General features: G+C 38.4%; 1 protein-coding gene across 1 annotated transcript in view; it reads right to left on the reverse strand.

Annotated features, from left to right (window-relative positions):
• The window catches only part of SUSD3 (sushi domain containing 3), a 1,048,308-nt gene that overhangs the window by 325,819 nt on the left and 701,871 nt on the right, over window positions 1–20,618 (reverse strand). The window contains exon 3 of the mRNA XM_044078145.1: window positions 11,141–11,288. Coding sequence (XP_043934080.1) covers window positions 11,141–11,288 — 148 coding nt within the window. The remainder of the gene's footprint in view (window positions 1–11,140; window positions 11,289–20,618) is intronic.

The following is a 20,618-nucleotide window of genomic DNA, read 5'->3' on the forward strand; positions in this document are numbered from 1 at the left end:
GGTGTATTACCAGGTGGAATATAGATCACAATTGTGGTGATGACCTTTTAGGGTGAAGTTGAAGTTGTGAGATAAGTATGCCCCAATTATTGGGGAGGGTAGGAGTTTGGTAATTGACGGACAGTTAAGTTGGACTTGTAGAGTAAGGCAGTTCCACCCCCTTTACGAAGTGGTCTGTCTTGTCTAATGATATTGTAGCTGGTAGGGAGAACTTCTGAGTTAGCTATGTTTTTATTTAGCCAGGTTTCTCTTAAAGCAACTATGTCTGGGGAGTAGTGTGCTATTGTGCCCTGGAGTTCAGGTATTTTATTTTTGATACTTCTAATATTAATATTTAGCATTAAAAGATTGGTTGGTTTTGCTACTGTTGTTGATTTTCCCAGGGATGAAGAAGGTGGGGTGTTATGTTCTGACATTTGTGTTTGAGCAGTTTGTGTTGGACAGGATGGATTTGGGCCTGGGTTGGGGTAGATATCCCCACTTATGGTGAGCCTGGAGTTAAAATGGTTATACAGATGTTGGAGTTTGGTGAAAAGTGTGAGAAAGTATTGTGTTTTTTTGGAGTAGGAATGAGAGCATATGTGTTTAGTTCTGAATTGGTCCGTTATGTAGTTCTTGAATAAGTGTGGGCAGATATTATTATAATGTGTGGTGTCTGTGTATGAGAGTGCATAATGTAGTGTTGTGCTACTAAGTTTAGGGATATTGCTAGAGTGATAATTTGTGGTGTTGTAAAGAATTATGAGAAGACAGACTAGATTTAGTTGTGTGATAGTCATGGTTATAAAGTTTATGTTGTTTCTAGGTGGGGGTCTGAATAGGAATTATAGGGTTGCACTATATGTGGATGGGGAAGCAGTGTGGGTGATGCAAAAAATGCCTAGTGGGAATGAGAGTGATTGGGAGTATTTTGTGTGGAGCAAGTTGGTGTGGTTTAATGTGATATGACTTGAGGAGCTGTGACTGGTGGAGGTGATGTGAGGGTGAGCTGTGGGTGTGGCTATGATTACTATAAATGTAGAGGTAGTGGGGGAGGGAGGGAATAGGGGGCAGGGCAGGGGAGCGGAGAGAGCCAGAGTGTTAGACATATTAATTAGGTAATGCTAGTGACCCTGCTATGTTGCACTAACCAGGTGATATCATGACTTTAGATTAAATTGCTCTCTCAGGTGACCTTAATAGCCCTGACTACATTAAATTAACACTGACAGTTTGCAAACAGGTCAGCAGAAGTATCCAGAGCTAGATTTGTGTGTGGCGCAGATTCTGAAAACACACAAAATCATTGTTTTATAAAGAAGAGTTTAAACTTGAACTGACATTAAATATAGCGATAACTATGGAATTTACAAAAAAAAATGAGATGTAGTTAATTGTGTTGCTATTCTAATGTTTCTTAAGTTTCTTAAAAACAAATATTTTCCTCTGCCTGATACAAGGATGCACACAGCTGATATTTATTCATCATAGAAAGACAATCGAAAATGTCATGAGTAAGACCATACTGAAAGCCTATGCAAGAAGGTGTCCTTTTACTAAGGAACTTTTGTTTAAGATTTCAATGATTGACATACCATGGGCTTATTAGAAACCTTTGACCATACAAACATATAAGAATACCTCTGAGTCCAAGAAATAGGCATATGTGAAAGGCAAGCATGCCTCTCCCTGACCAGGCAACCATTGTGGAGTATGAAAGATGCTTAATTAAGAAGGGTAAGGATGAGAAATGGGCTGCTATGTGACCATATCCATCCAGCTCCCTAATGTCTGGCTTCTCCTTCTAGGGGAACAAATAGACTTTCAAAGCTCCTCAAATTGGAATCCCAATCTGGGGAAGCCTGACTTTTAATCCCTGAAGGAAGGAATGCACCAATAAGCAGAAAGGGGAGCCAGTGGTCATATCCTATAAGGCTATGAAAAATAAATAGTTGATAACAGATGTAATATGAGGGTGGGGTCAGAGAAAGAAGATGAATGCATAGCCTGATTTATACACAGCTGTAGAATTTGAACTGGATTGCTCAAGAAATTATTTGTATCAGTCTAAAAGAGACCTGAGTAAAATTGATAATGGAACTAGAAATAGGAGTTGTTTGCTTTTTGTTTTGCAAGAGTATGAGGAATTACTCCCAAACTTATTATTATTATTTTATTTATTTATTTACATTTGTTTACTGGGAATGACTCACTGGGCCAGAAGACCATTTTCAGCAGAGGATCAGGGAGAAAGGCTCCACAGAAATATAAGCAAAATACAATAATTAGATATTATAAGATTATACATATAGCAAGGTGCAGAATATACATCATCTAGTTAGTCTATACAAAGAAGTATTCAATACAGTTTTCTAGTAGATACAGGTTCAAAAAGAAAAACACAGAAGCATTTCAGTAAAGATCACTGTTAGAAAAATAAAATTAGTACTGTGTACATATTAAATAATAGCTATGAACAAATGAGATTTCATATATATATATATATATATATATATATATATATATATGTGTGTGTGTGTGTGTGTGTGTGTGTGTATATATATATATATATATATATATATATATATATATATATATATATATATATATATGGGTCTATTTCTCTTGTTCGAAATTACACTTGTTCGAGCAAGAGAAGATTGAGACCTGCTTTAGCAAAAGTGCACTTCTGCGAAACTCACTTTACCAATTTCGGACTGCATTCTTGCACTTGGTATATATAAGTAGTGAGTGTCCGGTCTGGCAAACAAAAACACATTTTAGTGGGGAAGCAAGCTTCCCTGCACTCCCATACCCCTGTTACCTATAGATACTAACTCAGAGATCGCACTACATTGGGGAAAAGGCATATTTCCTAGTCCCCACTGTACTGTGGCTTGGTAAATTGAGTTTCATGGAAGTGCACTTTCAGTTAAGTGCATTTTCACTAAAGTGGGCCTCAATCTTCTCTTGTTCAGAGAAATGTAATTTTGAACAAGAGAAGTAGACCCATATATATATATATATATATATATATATATATATATATATATATTTTTTTTTTTAATATACATATATATATATATATATATATATATACACACACACACACACACACACACACACACACACATATTTTTGAGTAGTAATAACACTGAGAAGAAGGAGAAAATGAGGTAAGGCATGAACAGTGTGTTGAGAGAGTTACAGATATCTTGTCAGTCAGGTTTGGCACAGGAGCAATGCCAGCTTTTGGATAGATGTTCGTATAGTAGTTGTTTGAAATTGGTAGATTCAGGTGTGTTTTGGAAGGTGCGGGGTAGAGAGTTCCATAATTGGGCTATTTGATTTGAGAATAGGGCTTTGCCATGAGTGTTGTTAGCTTTGTTTACTGTGAGAAAGTTTCTGTCTGCAGATTTTAGATTTCGTGGGCATGACTAGGGAGCAACAAGTTCCTTGAGGGATGGGCAATTGTCAGGATGGAAGATGATATTGTGTGTGAATTTAAGTTGGTAGAGATGGAGAAGGTTAGGAAGCTTGAGCCTATTTAATTTATGTACAGCAATACAATGGTGGGTTTGGTGGGGAAGATTGGCTGCAAAGCAGGCTATTTTGTTGTAGTAAGTTTCCAATTTGCTTAAGTCTGATTTTTTTTAAGTTGGTAAAAAGGGGGAAAGCATATAGGAGCATAGAGGGGAGGAAGGTTCTGGATATGGCGAGTCTGGTATTGTCAGTGAGGAATGGCTTGCTTCTGTACAGTGAGCCAAGTTTGAAATGAACTTTCTTAATTGTGATGGCTATGTGTTGGTCATATCTGAGTTTGTTGTCAATTGTCATGCCAAGGAGTTTGGTATGCTCAACTGCCTGGATGACTGTGTGGTTTGCTGAGAGAATGGTGAAAGGAGGGTGGTTGGTGATTGTTTGCTACTGGTAAATAGTATTAACTGTGTGTTTTGGTGTTGAGAATTACTAGTGATTTACTTAGATACTGTATGTTTCTATCTCATTAAAAGCTTGTTGGCTACTATTTGGAGATCTGATATGGTATCTGATAAGCAGATTAAAGTTGAATCATTCACATATTGAACTACTTTAGTGAGTGTTGTGGATGAGGCTAGATCATTAGAGAAGATGGTGAAAAGAAGGGGCCCTAGTATGGATCCCTGCGGGACTCTGACTGAGACAGGCAGAAGTGGTGAGAGTTTGTATTTCCATTGCACTGCTTGTTGTCTGTCAGAAAGACAGCTTAGGATCCAGGAGAGGGAAGTCTTTGATAGGTTTAGTGAGGCAAGTGTATTAAGGAGTAACTGATGGGAGACAGTGTTGAATGCTTTTGACATGTCTAGGAAGACTGATGCTACTTGTTGGTTTGAACTTCTGAGCTGGTTGATGGTGTTAGAGAAATTAATTAGGGCTGTGGTGGTGCTGTGTTTTGGTCTGAAACCATGTTGGGAGGGAGAGATAAGGTTGTGAGACAGCAGGTATTGTAGTACTTGAGCATGTATACATTTTTCCAGAAGTTTGATACAGGGGGAAAGGATGGCTATGGGTCTGAAATTGTTTAATTCTGTTGATGTTCCTCGTTTATGCAAAGGGGTAATATAGGAAATTTTCCATAATTTTGGGACAAATTGTTCTGCTATAGACCTATTTACCAGAATGGAGATAGACACAGTTATCGGTGGCATCGGCTTTAAGTCTGGGGTACTCATTGGGGAGTTATTCAGCTGCTAAAGAAGAAGGTTTCAGTTTTTTCAGCATTGTTCTTATAGTGTTAGTTGGGACAGGTTTGAGATCAAAACAGTTGTTAGTTTCCATATTAAGTGGGAGAGTTGGTGGGGTGGAATTGTTCCAGGTCTATATTATACTGTCGACACGAGAATAGTGAAAGCGGAGAACATCGAACGTGTAAATGGGAATCTCCATAAGGGGAGATTTCCATTTACTGCAATGTAGTGCGGTGTTGGAGCTGGTATATTTAAGTAGCGGGGGTGTGGGGGTGCAGGATGGCTTGCCCCCTGCTTAAACCCATCAGGGTACTTTTTTCTTTTTTTTTTTGTTGTTTTTATAAGTTCGATGTTTGAAGACATCGACCATATGGTGTCGACCATATGGTGTTCAATGTTTTCAATCATCAATCTTATAATATAGACCCAATTGTTCCCTGTAACTGAGGAGAGGATGATGTTTATAAAGTACTTGTTGATTTGTGATGCTATACTCACGCTTTGGTTATTGGTTGTTGGTTCTGGGGTTGTGGCTTTACCTGGGTGGAGGAGTGAGTTAATTGCCTGCCAGAACTTTTTGGGATTGTTTCCACACTGAATCATAAGTTCACTGTCATATATAGGTAAGAAAGTGACTCAAAAGGCTACAAATTGACTGTGCCATATAAATGCATAATACAGAATTTGAATTTATCTGTATAAAGGAAAAATATCATTGTTCGGTACAGATTAGATAAGGAAAACCTAATCAAATGATACTGTGTTAAAAGTCATACCAAGCAGTGAAGGACAGTAGCAAGGTTGCAAAGGATTTGAATCTATCAGTTGTTAGATAGAGAAGTCTGTGACAAAGAGATGGATACAATGAAAGGCATAAAGGCAAAGACTGAACTTGATTTAATTTAGCCTGAAATTTCATAATGGAATGATACTGCTTTATGCTCTTGGTCCTAAGGTACGGGTAGAACTATAAAAGCTTGAAAGTGCTATGTGATGTCTAAAGTATTGTGGAGTGCATCATGAGCTACATCCATAGTGCCATCGTGCCATTGCTGTGATGTCTAAAGTATTGTGGAGTGCACCATGAGCTACATCCATAGTGCCATCGTGCCATTGCTGTGATGTCTAAAGTATTGTGGAGTGCACCATGAGCTACATCCATAGTGCCATCGTGCCATTGCTGTGATGTCTAAAGTATTGTGGAGTGCATCATGAGCTACATCCATAGTGCCATCGTGCCATTGCTGTGATGTCTAAAGTATTGTGGAGTGCACCATGAGCTACATCCATAGTGCCATCGTGCCATTGCTGTGATGTCTAAAGTATTGTGGAGTGCATCATGAGCTACATCCATAGTGCCATCGTGCCATTGCTGTGATGTATAAAGTATTGTGGAGTGCACCATGAGCTACATCCATAGTGCCATCGTGCCATTGCTGTGATGTCTAAAGTATTGTGGAGTGCATCATGAGCTACATCCATAGTGCCATCGTGCCATTGCTTAAAAAAATAAAAAACAGGGAATGTTGATATCTGTGCAGATTTTTAAAGGTATCATTAACTCAGTGTTAACAGAAGTGAAATACTCTCTGCTATAACAAATATCTTCACATTCTTGATAAAGAAAGTGAGCAATTCATGAAAACTGACTTGTTATAAGCATACTTCATTCATTTATTCTCCAATTATCTACTTAATCCAATCAGTGTCTATGGGAAAGCAGAGTCTATCTGGCACTCTGCGTAAAGATAGATAAACTAGTACTGGAAGGGAATTCATCCCATTACACAATACATGCATTCACTCACTGCACACTCATCAGCTTACCTATGGCACATCTTTGAGATATGTGAAGAAACCAGCACACACAGCAAAAGCACACATGGACAGAGTGAGATTGTGCAGTCCTTGCCAATAACCAAACTGGGAAAACAGAAAACCAACTACAACGAGGTAACAGTGATGATGACTGCCCAATATACCGCTACTCACACACAGAGGTACAACTAGTGCAGGGCTAAGAGACAAATGCCCCAGGCACACGTTGTGTGTGAGGGGTGACTGGCAGGTGCTTATGGTGTGGTAATATAATAGTGTATTGGGAAATGAATGCTGGCACTGTATTTACAGCTTGTCAGAGGTGCTTAATTTGAAGTGAACTTGTGGTAGTACCTATTCAGTGTGCTGTTAGTACATGCTTACCTGATGAAGGGTAAGAATGTTAAATGAAGACCACATGGATAACCTTGGAAATCTCCAAGACAATCAAAAAGCATACAACTTTGAGTAAACAGAAACAAGCGCAACATTTCCAAATATGAACTTTTTTATGTTGTGTGCAGTAGAAGAGAAATAAAATGGAGTCTGTAATAAAGATACCCAGGTTTCAGGGTGTGCCATTCATAAGAGTTGCAAACAACCACCCCAGGATTCTGCCAAACCCCAAATACTGCACACATTAAATGCACTGCTACCAAATGGGTCTCTATGAAAATGGGCTGTAGAGTATAAACAGACTTTCAAGGGAGTGATACAAATGTTCGCACTGGAAGAATACCAGTTCTGGTCCAGTTTTGCCTGTTAGGTTTGATATATGAGCTCTGTCTTACAGATGCCATGTTATTCTATCACATAATCTCCAAATATAGAGATTCAGCACATTCATTTCACAGTTAGAAACCAAAGCTTAATTTAAGTCAGTGCAGAAAGTGAAGCCCTTACCTTTACATGGAAAACTAACAAAGTCAACCACTAACTACATGGAAAAAACAGTCTGTGCTAGATATTGATCACCAGTTGCTGCTAGGTATAATCAGTCTAAAGGGCGTTTTCATTATCACTGCAGATACATTACATTGTTGGTACTTGTTTCCAGTGGGGGCACTCGTGATATTGAATATAAGTAAATAAAGCAACTGACTATCATTTGAAGATTATGTTAGAAATATAGAGGTGAGGGGTGAGCAGTGTCACAAAACTATGTACATGCTTATTCAGGTGAATACAAGATGTAAGACATAGGATTTTAAATGAAGAGAAATGGTTTGATGATATGGCAAACCAAAGACAACAGTGGCATTTATCCTGGAGATGTACAGGAGCAGATCCATTGACTTGATAGGTGAAGTTTTAGTTGTGTTTTAAATGAGTTTGCTTTCAGAATGGATTTAAGGGGTAGCGGGATGTGGTTCCATAATTTAGCTACACTATTTGAATACAGAGAGTCACCTGCTATATTAGATTATTTGATTATACTGATTTTTCTTTAGAGCTTAAAATTCTATTGGGGTAGCGGTGTTTTATTAGATTTTAAGGGCAGAACAACTTTCTGCCTGATAGAGAAGTCTGTGCACTACAGCTAGCTGAGAAAGAGCTAGTTGATGTAATACTTCTAACAAGTTTAATTCTCTGAGGGCTACATAGTGGTGCATTCTATTGTTATAGTTTTATGTAAATGTTGCCATTTTATTTCATCATTTCTCAAATTTGAACAGTTGTGAGACTTGAAGGTTAGTGAAGCTTGAGACAGGATAGAGCAGAGACAGCAGTAAGAAAGTAGAGGCTCAATGTCTTCTTCTGGCTGTCAGAGAGGTAGGTGTTTATCCTGTATAATGTACCTAGCTTTTGATGATTTATTTTAAACACTTATGACATGGTGGTCAAATATCAACAGGTTATGATTATAACCAGTGATTTTGTGTGGTTTTCTTGTTATATCATGGTGTTGTTGGCAGAGATGATAGTGAATACTATTGTTGGCAGAGATGCCGTTTGGGGTAAAGAGCAGTAATTAAGTTTTTATGGGGTTTACCAGTAGTTTTTAATTATTTAGCCATGTTTCAATTGATAAGAATGATTCTTGTGTAAGGTCAGACAGAAATTTAGGAGAACAGATTAGGGCTGAGTGTTCAGCATGTCTAACTATAGTAGCACTTTTCTGCAGCACTGTAGATGTCACTGATGAATATGTTGAAACATATGGTGCTTAGTAAATGTCCTTATGGTTCACCAATACTCACAGGCAAGAAGGTGGGCAAATCATTTTTCCATTTCACTGTTTGTGCTCTCTTTGACAGGTAGCTAAGGACCCATTACAGTGAAGAATTGGTGAGCCATACGGATGAGAGTTTATGTAAGAGTTTCTGGTGGCAGAGAGTATCAAATGCTTTTCAAAAGTCCAGGAATATGATGATTCCAACCTTTTTATGCCCTACCTAAAATTCATAAGGAACCCACTGCACCCCCATTCACACACATTGAATCTGGTCGGGGTGGGTGGCAAAACCTATTTTAATATATGTTGAATCTAAATTGAGGCCCGTTTATGATAGAATTTTTACTGTATTGAAGGATACAAAACAGTTTTTGAAGGATTTATATGTTTTTGTTGATAGTTGTAATTATAAGTCAGAGATTATGTTACTTATATTAGATATTTTCTCTCTGTTTACTGATATCTCTAATGCCACTGGGCTTGAAAATATGAGAGAGTTTTTATACAAGGATGGTAATATGGATGGTAAAAGAAATTGATGTTATTAGTTTGCTTGTAGAGCTAATTTTTGAGAATAATTTGTTTTTATATGCAGGAAAATATTACTGACAATGATTAGGTGTAGCTATAGGGAAATCTTGTACCAACAGCTACGCCAATATCATGCTAGCACACTGGGAGCATCAGTATATTTTACAAATGAATGTGATTACTCCCCACATTTCTTTTTACAAACAATTTGTTGATGTATTTTTGTTGTGGAGGGAAACTGCGGAATGTTGTTATGATTTTGTACATTATTTACATATGACCATGTTTTTTTCAAAGTTCACAGTTAGGAGCTCACACACACACACACACACACACACACATTATATATATATATATATATATATATATATATATATATATATATACACATATATAAATACAGTTAGGATGTTGAGGCTGAATACTGAACAAGTTTTTTTTGTCAGAGACACTGGTAAATTAAAAAGTGACTTTATACAGAGATGCTATGGTGAAAATGAAAGTGATGAATATGGTCTCTTATGTTTCGCTGTTGATGGATAGTTCAGTTTGGCCATATTTTTCTAGACAGGCTCCTGCTATACCTTCAATCGATAGTGTGAATACTGGCAATAACAATAACAGGAATACTATGCTGCCAGTCTCTTTATTTTATTCTAGTGACATTGCTATGATACGCCATGTCATAGAAAGTAATTGGCATATATTAACTAATGATGTTAAATTACGATCACTAGTTGGTAAGAAACCCAACTGTCTATATAAGAATAATAAGAATTTGAAATGCTATGATAAGCACACAGATACAACAGAACTGCAACTGAGGGGTACTTTTCCCCTGCCTTGCATGCAACTTTTGCAATTACACCAATCCAGAAGGAGCTTTTATACACCCATTACTGGGCATATGTTTTGTCTTTAACTTGACAGCTGACTGTAATGCTAAGTCTATCTAGCTCAATGTAAACAATGTGCTTCTTTCTATATTGGAAAGATGAGCAGAAGACTTAAAGAAAGGATTAGAGAGCATGTAAGACATATTAGGCAGTGTGATGAGAACAAGACACTGGCCAGACATGTAGCCCGAATGGGAGCTATACATACATTTACTTTCATGGTGGTTGAGAAATTAGAATTTGGAGCCAAGAAGGGTGATTACTTAAGTAAAATGGAAGAAAGGGAGCTATGCTGGATAATTAAGCTGCAAGCAGACAGGGGTAAAGGGCTAAATGATAAAATTTGTTTGATACCAGTACTGAAATTGTGAAATCTGAAAAGGTGAAGTTTTTAACATTGCTTTATTTTTCCCATCACATACTAATGAATGATATGATGTGATTGGATTTTTGTAACACTATCTTTAACTTGATGCTTAGTTAGATACATTGCATCAGAGTATATTGATCATGTGATCGTAATCTAATTTTTTGATTTGTGGATTACTTTTTACATTTTATTTATATTACTAAGTAAATTATGTGAATTGAATCATCTGATGAAGCAGCAGTTTGCTGTGAAAGCGCTTACCACTATTAAAGTTATTAGCTGTGTTTACGGTGTTTGAGATCTTTGTTTTTCTGTGCTTTACATTTTTGATCTGGTACACCATTTTATCCATTTTTTCTTCTTCAATAATCATAATAAACAGAAAAAAAAAAAAGAACCAGGCAGTCTGAGATGTAATGCATGCATGCTGAATCATGTGACCTATGTGTCTGCATACCTGTAAATAGAGTACTGTAACATCTGAAACTGGAAGTAAAACTTTTAGGTTCATAGGTTCATACTAGGCTATTTATGCATTATAGCTCTGGCTCCGAGTATACATTATGTACTGGTAATGTAACGTGAACTATATAAATACTCAACTTTTGATTTCTTTCAGAGTATTTGTGTTAAAATCCCTTACCTTTCAGGCCGTCGTCTTTCTCCTTTCTTTACACATTTGACTAAGCAGCATGTTAGAAAAGCCATGGACATCAGAAGGATTATTGCACAGCTGACAATGGAGGCAATGACTGCAACTCTAAATCCAAACTCCTCATACCTGGACACAGCTGTAATAAACAAACAACGTTACCCATAGCAAACGGGGAAGAAACTATTACAGCATGAAATACTTTAATAGTTTTAATGTAAAACAATTCTTGTCATGCAGTACTTATTGCACGTGTAACTGCGGTCATTCTTTTGTCTTCTTAGTTATTTAAGAGATGCTAGCAATCGACCTGTAATTTTATGTGATTTTTTTTCCAATACTTATTTTAGCTGACCATAATAAGTGAACTAGCATCAACTGCCATGTATCTACAAGTTTTAGAACAAAGTGTTTCTAATAATCCATTCAGCAATACATTAATGAACAAGGAGCCCCACAAGTAAGGAAGATTATAAAGAAAGTGATCAGCAGAAGGTCAAAACTGATACAGTTGTCATCACCACCATCACTACAGTCTTTCTACTTAGGTGCACACCCCGACAAGAACTTGACAGCAAGCGTCAGGCTTTTTCTATCAGTAAATCTGCCACTGACTTTATTGGCTGTCAGCCACATACCTAAAAGGTAATGGCTGTCAACTAGGCTCTGACTGGTGAAGAGCACAGGACAGGACAGAACTTTATTTTAAAGTAGCCTGAGTTTGGTGATGTAGTGAATGAATATGAAATATTTTGTTTTGCTGTTACCCCTGTACTTGTCTTGTTCACATGCATCTACACTGTACATTACAGGGGCCTGTGTTTAGCATGCTACCCTAGAGACTTCCCCTATGAATGACTAACTAATGCACAGTAAGTGCTTATAGAGGGAGGAAATCCCCATTCCTAATGCTAACGCCATAGTCACAGAATAGTAGGGAAAAGTATAAACTCCACTAAATAATGTGCAGCAGTCTCATGCAAATAATGAACCTGCAGTGCCAACATCTTACAGATGATCTCTGTGATGAAAGTATAGCCCCAGATATCGTGTTGGGAGATTAATATCAACTGGCTGCAGATCCCATCTTGGAAAACCATAGATTATTACTGCACCAGGCTGCTTTGTGTTGGGCTATCGTGATTCTCAGCTACTAATTATGTACTTTGAAAAAGGGATACCAAATATTGTTTGCTACTCTGCTAGGGGACGCTGAATATTGTTTGTTGTTCTGCTATGTAAAACTGAAAATTTCTTGACAAAAAAATAATCTTTTTGTAGCTGTCTCTTTGTGTGGTGTATATGGAGTGTGTGACAGACAGTAGATTTCATTGTTGAACCTCCTAAATCAAAAAGCCAAAGTCAGAAACAGGGAAAGGAGCATCTGGGTTGTCTCAGAGTAAGGAAGTACCAGAGAGACAGAAACAGACATGAGCAACTCGCATCATTTTAAAAATCTTTCACCTCCTTGGAATGTTCAAAAGCCATAGTACCTCTGGCTGTGGAGAATGGCTTCAGATGTCTAATACGGATGAATGAATTGATTTGCAATGAAAAACTATACGTTTTTCTGAATTCCAGTTTATTGATTTATTTTTCTAAGATAAATTATGCTCTATTAATAATTCCAAATAAGCAGTCAGAAATCATGTCATTTTCCTCCCTCAGCTATGAATCAGATAACAGAAGCATGAAATGTAGTAGGTGCTTCATCTGGGGAGAAAAGCATGATGCTTTCCAAAGGCCTGACATTTTCTGCATTTGTAAAATAGTGACTAAACATTTAAAATTGGAAATTGTAGTTATCTGAAGAAAGAAAAGCTTTTGTGAAACTTCTGCTTGTTTCCTTTCTGCTTCATTAACTTCACCTGACTTCCCCCTGCAAAGATATTTAGAAGATTTGCAAAACTCTGTCTGTATTACAGTGGTGCAGAAGTTAATACTGCCACCTTACAACACTTAACCTTCCAATATGTTTCCCATTTGGGGCACTTCACGTGTACAGTTTACATATCTTCCTTGTATTCGTGTGCATTTTTACTGAGTGGTCCAGTTTCCTCCCGCATTCCAAAGACTTGTGATAGGTGATATAACAGTGCTGTAAACTGACTTTGGTACAGGTGCTATGCATATCACAGTATGTGTGCCCCTGTGAAATAGTGGTATCCTGTTCAGGATTAGATTTCTGTTTACACTGCTGGCTGATGAGATTGTTTGCATCCCTGAAATGAATTGTTGGCTGATAATAATAAAAGAGAGTGAATGATCGTATGTGTGCTCTTACACTGACATCTTTGGTGTGGACAGGTCAAGAGAGGTCACATGGCCATGTGCTTTATAATAAAGGAGGAAGCGAGGGTTGTTCCCCTCTTCCGTTTTTAACCAGATTGATTGCCTTCATGCGTGTTTATTTTCCTGTGTAATGTATGTCTAACCCGACTTTCTCACCCTTAAGATGATACCACCAACGGGTTATGGGCCCAGGAAGGAAGTAGGAAGCTGATGGCATAGACTATGTTTCGACGGAGATGAGAACTATGAGTTGTAGGAGACAACGTTTCTGGGACACCTGCGCTTGCTAGGGCTGAAAGAGGCAGAGTACGACGAAAATGAGGAGGAAGCTGATGACGATGCTGAGAAAAATGAGGAGACATATGCAGAACTAATACAGTTCTTAGATGACAAAAGTTTGTCCCTCATCATGAGAGAAGCCGCAGATGACGGTAAAGAAGCACTTCAGATCCTGAGAGACCATTATGCCAGGAAAGGGAAGCCATGGGTAATTAGCCTATACACCGAATTAACAAGCCTCCAGAAGGCCACCAGTGAAAGTGTCACAGATTATATTATTAGGGCTGAGACGGCCATTATGGCACTTAGAAATGCTGGGGAGAAGCTCAGTGAAGGATTTCTAATTGCAATGATTCTGAAAGGGTTGCCTAAAACTTTTAAACAAACTTTCAAAATAAGGTAAAGAAGCTATGAACATACCGAGAAATTTAATGCCAACGTAAGTAATGATAATGTGATGAAAGCAAGTGGCCTTGGGGAAAGAGTAAAAGCAGAAATTATATGCTATAACTGTGGCCAAAAGGGACACAAGGCACGAGAATGCTGGAGAGAATATAAAGGCCAGAGACAGTGGTGTAGTTTATGTAAAACCTCTAGCCACAAGGACAGTAACTGTAGACGAAAGAAGAAAGACAATGTGAAACAAGCAACTGACGTGGATGATCACACATTTGTCTTCAGAATAAATGAGCATCAAATTCATGAATTAAAACAGAAGGGATTAATGGTGGACACTGGTGCCACGTCACACATAATTAACGACCTGAAAAAGTTTAAATGCTTTGATGCAACTTTCCAACCGGAGGAACACATTGTGGAATTAGCTGATGGAACGAGAACCCGTAAGGCCGCACAGAAGAGAGGTAATGCAGAGGTATGGCTGCTAAACACAGAAGGGTGCAAAGCAAAGTTGATGATGACTCGGGCGCTGTATATCCCGATGTATCCACAAAGCATTTTTTTCTGTTAAGGCATCAATGTTCAAAGGGGCCTTGATCAACTTTAAACAAGGCCAGGCCAACTCATCTACAAAAACGGCACCAGGTTTGACATAATTGAGTGTGATAGACTCTATTATTTAGGCACATATGATGATGGAAATGCTAGTGAGATACATTATGGTGCATCTCAGAGCTGTTATGACATTCAAGCATGGCATAAAATGCTTGGTCACTGTAATTTCGAAGATGTGTCAAAATTAGAAAAAGTGGTAAAAGGAATGAAAATTAAAGGTAAAGTTGAGAGACCTAACCTAGATTGTGAAACTTGTATGCAAGGGAAATTTGTACAGAGCAGAACCAGAGAACCAGATGCAAGAGCAAAAGTTGTGTTTGAACTAGTCCATACTGATTTGGCAGGCCCAATTGAGCCAGTAGCAAAAGATGGCTTTAAGTACACTTTAGCATTTACTGATGACTACTCGGGTGTAATATGTGTCTACTTTCTGAAAGCTAAGAGTGATACAGTCAAGGCGACTGAAAAGTTTATTGCAGATTCAGCCCTTATGGGAAGGTAAAGTTTATCAGATCAGATAATGGCACTGAGTTCATGTCAAAAGACTTTCAGTCACTATTGAGCAAAAATGTTATAAGACACAAAACATCTGCACCTTATTCACCCCATCAAAATGGGACAGCAGAGAGAAATTGGAGACCACTGGTCGAAATGGCAAGGTGTATGTTGATAGAGAGTGACTTACCTAAAGATTTGTAGACATATGCAGTAATGACTGCTGCTTTTATTCGCAACAGATGTTATAACAGGCATGTGAGGCAGACCCCATTCTTCATGCTAACAGGGAAGAAACCTGATCTTTCAAGGATGAGAGAATTTGGATCAGTGTGTTATGCATACAGATAAGATAAAAAGAAGTTAGACCCAAGATGTGATAAGGGGATCTTTGTCGGATATGATAAAAACAGCCCATCATATCTAGTCTATTATCCTGACACAGGAAGGGTCCTTAGACACAGGTTAGTCAAGTTCTTTACTAAGAATGTAGCTGAATGCCAGATTCAGACAGACCCAGAAGTGATGGATGAAGATCTTAATACCAGAAGAAGTGTGCATGTTAAGTCAGAATCAAAAGCTGATAGTCAAATCACAACATAAATACAAATGAATCACACTGAATCTATAATGAATGAAAGAGACACAAAAATGAGGCAAGAAGAGGAAAGGCAGGATACACACTACTCTAAGAGAGAGAGAAAACCACCTGCATACTTGAAGGACTATGAGTGTAAAGTTGAAAACGCTGATTATGTGACAGTTAATGTTGACTATTGTTACTGATTAATATGCAACACACCACAGAGCTTTAAGGATGCCATGACTTCGTGTAACTCAGAAAAGTCGGTCAAAGCCATGAAGGAGGAACTTAAGTCTTTAAAAGAAAACAACACATTTACACTCACCACACTACCGGAAGATAAAAATGCAGTGGGAGGTAGATGGGTTTTCACTGTAAAAGACAATGCAGATAATACTGAGACTTAGAAAGCTAGATATGTAGCTAAAGGCTACAGTCAAGTTGCTGGTATATATTATAATGAAACATTTGCATCAACATCTGTGCGCAGTCTAATGCAGATGGCAGCTCAGTACAATTTAGAATTGCACCAGATGGATGTACAAACGGTCTATTTACATGCTCCTATTGACTGTGAGGTGTATATGGAGCAACCTGAAGGTTTCGAAAAGAAATCAAATAATGATGAAAAATTGGTTTGTAAACTGAATAAGTCATTATACGGATTGAAACAATCAGGGCATAACTGGAATAAAATGTTGCACGATTATCTTTGTGAAAATAGTTTTATCCAAAACCCTGCAGACCACTGTGTATACACTAGACAAGCTGAAAATGAGAAAACAGTTCTAATTATATGGGCTGACGATCTCATTATAGCAGCTAGTGACAATGACTCACTAAACGATGTAAAGGAAATGCTCAAGGCTACATTTAAAATGAAAGGTCTGGGAAAGCTAAGACATTTTCTAGGCATTGACTTTACCCAGAACAGTGGTGAAGTAAAGATGAACCAAAAGAGGTACATCACGAAAATTCTTGAGAAATTTGGTATGTCTAATTGTAAAGTAAGAAGTACCCCTTCCGAACAAAAAACAAACTTTGAATGTGATAGTGAATCTACAGATCCAAGACAGTATTGTGAGTTTGTAGGTAGTTTGATATATGTTATGACAAGCACGAGACCTGATCTTAGCTGGATTGTAAGTAAACTTTCACAATATTTGTCACAACCGAATGAATCTCATTTAACGCTAGCCAAACATGTGTTAAGATACTTAAAAGGTACATTGGACAGAGAGCTGTGTTACAAGAAAAGTGAAGGGAAACTTCAGCTTGTAGCATACAGTGATGCAGATTGGGCAACAGATCAAAACGATAGATGTAGTATAACAGGTTATTGCTTTAGCCTCAATAGAGACGGGCCTATTATTTCATGGAAATCAAAGAAGCAACAAATAGTAGCTTTATCTACATGTGAGGCAGAGTACATGGCACCGGCAGCAACAACACAGGAGAGTTGTACCTTATGCAGATGTTGAGTGGAATGGATGGAGAGTGCAAGTATGTGCCAGTAACAGTATTTGAGGACAATCAAGATGCAATCGCTTTGTCGAAGAATTCAGTAAGCCGACAGAGATGTAAACATGTTGACATTAAGTATCATTTTGTCAGGTCAGCACTTAATGATGACAAAATGAGCATTGAATATTGCCCGACAACGGACATGGTTGCTGATATCTTTACTAAACCTGCTACAAAATCGAAGATTGAAAAGTTCATGTATTACATATTTGGAATGTGAAGGAAAAGTTATCCAAAAATATGTTCTTAAAATGTATTTGTATACAGCGTAAGAGCAAGTGGGGGTGTTGGCTGATGATAATAAAAGAGAGTGAATGATCGTATGTGTGCTCTTACACTGACGTCATCGGTGTGGAGAGGTCAACAGAGGTCACATGACCATGTACTTTATAATAAATAGGTAGCGAGGGTTGTTCCCCTCTTCTGTTTTTAACCAGATTGATTGCCTTCAAGTGTGTTTATTTTCCTCTATAATGTATGTCTAACCCGACTTTCTTACCCTTAAGATGATACCACCAACATGGATACTGTGATGACTGCATATGAATGAATAAATGAATGAATGATAGGAAATTGTATTTGGGTTTTATGAACTTAGGACAGATATTACAGCCGATAGCTGCAGTCAGTTATTCAACCTCCTTCCTCAGTCATGTGTTTCAAGCCATATAGATAATGACTTAATTCATAGTGTTCTTAGAAAAAAAAGATAAACAGTTTTTAATAGAAATTACTTGTTGCACTTTTTGCTGTTTTTAGGGGACTGAATTTGAAACAACAACACATTGTTGTGTGTCAAAAGAAATAAGATTTTTTAACTCTACATTAGATGACTTGTGTATAAATATGAAATAAGAAAGTTATCGATTAACATCATACTAGGTGACTTTAACTACCCTAATATAGACTGGGAACACTACCAAGCCTAACAACACTCTAACAAAGATTCCTCCTGGGTCATAAACTCAAATGCCATGAAAACTAGTCACCCATCCCCACAAGAGAAAAACATACTTGATCTCATCATCACGAACATGGATCAAAAATGTCAACACCGATAAGTATACCCTCACTGGTGAGATCAGATCATAAACATACTGGCAGTGCTCTCCCCTCCCCCCAAAGGGAGATATCTTCCAGAGAGTAGTAGCCCCCCCAATCTCCTTCCAGCCCCACATCTCCAACTGCCCTCACTAAGGCAAAAACACAGCATCCATGACGGATGGTGTCCCCGGCTGGTGTTGTGTGTGTCATTCATGAACTCAATTAAATTACCACAGTTAGGAGCTGTTTAATCCAAAGCCTCACTCTCAGTCGTGCATAGGGTGGGCTGCGCGGCGTGTGGTCCCACTCCATAAGAGGCGGCCCTCCACAGCCTGGAAAAATTACGCCCCCATTAGCTTGACAAGCCTTATCTGCAAAGCCAGCAAACTTAGTCATACCCTTTGGGAAAAAGAAAACCTTCTATATCACAATGCCCCGCTCGAATGTATCTGACCAGACACCTATGAACCTATGAACTGAATGTGCCACCTAAACTCTCTCCACATCTGTATATATGTGCTGCTTACACTGTGCACGGTTCTTTTAAATCTGCATTTCTGTGTACTATGTCTATGAGCTAGGGATTTCAAAAGAGCATTATACAGACAATGTGATTTTGAAAGCTGGTGATCTCCTAATGGATTTGAATTACTTTTGGCACTGGTTCTAGTGCTTTGTTTATGATCTAATAGTAAGACTATGGGAGTTATCACTGATTTATTCCACACGTCCTAACAGCCTGCTGCCTCAAGATTTTGCAGCAGGAAATTGCCTTTCTATTAAAAGACTTATCAGTCAGTATTCTTCCTTTATTTACTAGTCCTGTAGAGACAAGCCATTTGAAAAGGGTCAGTTTTCAACAGGACCTAGGATTTTTACTATCAGAAGTTCTTCATTATAGGAATCTCCTCCTTGGACAGACAGGATGTCAATACATGACGCCTTGAGTTTTGATGTCCAAAATGCATGACACCCCCCCCTTCCCTCTCTCTCACTTTTTGTTTCTTTAAACAGGTCAAAGTAATTAGTTGCAGAAATTCCAGATTATCCAAGAATGAGAAATGTTTCATTTGCTCTACATCTTAAAAGACTGCTAAGAAGGAATTGCAAGACATAATTTTCAGCCAGGTGTTACCTTAAACCATTTCAAAGCTATCCAGGTCTCATTTGGTTCCAGCAGTACCCTTACTGAGGGGAAATATTACACAAAATGTTCCTTTTTATTTATAAAACCTGCTGTTTTTTTCAAATTCTTATCTGTGTGAAATAAAGTGGGTCTGTAGCAGCCAGAGTTGTAAACATGCATTATTACCTGCATGTTAGGGTAAGACATTTCAGTATAATATGGTTACAGTGCTTGGTTCTTCTCCTACCATTTGGTTGGTTTCACACATGACATACTGAAGACTCCTTAGTAGAAGGTTTTTCAGTTCATCGTGCATAGGAAAACTTGTTTCTAAAATGAGAGCGAGTGCAAGAGAGGCTGACTGTATTTCACTGGGATGAGTCTCATTCTTTCTTACGTTTCCCTCTCCTCCCTGCTTCATTCATTCCAACCATTCCAGTTCCCCATCCATCACAGGATATACCTTCTCCTCCTTCTTCCCTGGATGTCTCTTTGTGAGATGGGGCTGGCGTGGGTCTTAAGTGTGTCATGGGGGATGGTACAGGCAATTGCTTCTGCTGCTGGGAGACATTATGGCCTATCCTTATTTTCCCACACCCTCATGTTTATCAACAACATCTGAGGGTTACTCTGCTCTGTGCATTTGACAAATTCCCCCCCTTGGATGGGCACCCCCATCCCTCCCTGCCAGCAGCTCAGACACCCGAGCTGTTAATGGAACCCAGGTCACCAGAGCAGTTGTTAGGGCTTTGACCTCTATGCCATGGCACTGACTGAAGTCTCAGTCTTTCTTATTGGCCACAGCCTACCCCCCCCATTTTTCTAGCCCCATATCAGTGACACCATGGTGTTGTTTGGTTGAGTTTAGCATTATTTGAAGCATATGCGTAATCAGTTAGATAGCCTTCTAGACCTGTAACTCCTTGTCATTCGTTACTTAGGCAGGGAGCACAACTGCTGGTCTTTGGCTGCCCAGAGAACACTTGAAATATCCTTTGTACTTTCCTCCTTGTCTGGTGCTCAGCAAGAATACCTCAAACTCTGCAGTACTATCCTCAGAAGCTCTGAAAGTACTTGTTCACAGATAGGTGTGTGGGCTCATGGAAGGGACT

This window comes from Protopterus annectens, chromosome 7.part0 (genome assembly GCF_019279795.1).
Source record: "Protopterus annectens isolate FY-2018-M chromosome 7.part0, PAN1.0, whole genome shotgun sequence".
Taxonomy (NCBI): domain Eukaryota; kingdom Metazoa; phylum Chordata; order Ceratodontiformes; family Protopteridae; genus Protopterus; species Protopterus annectens.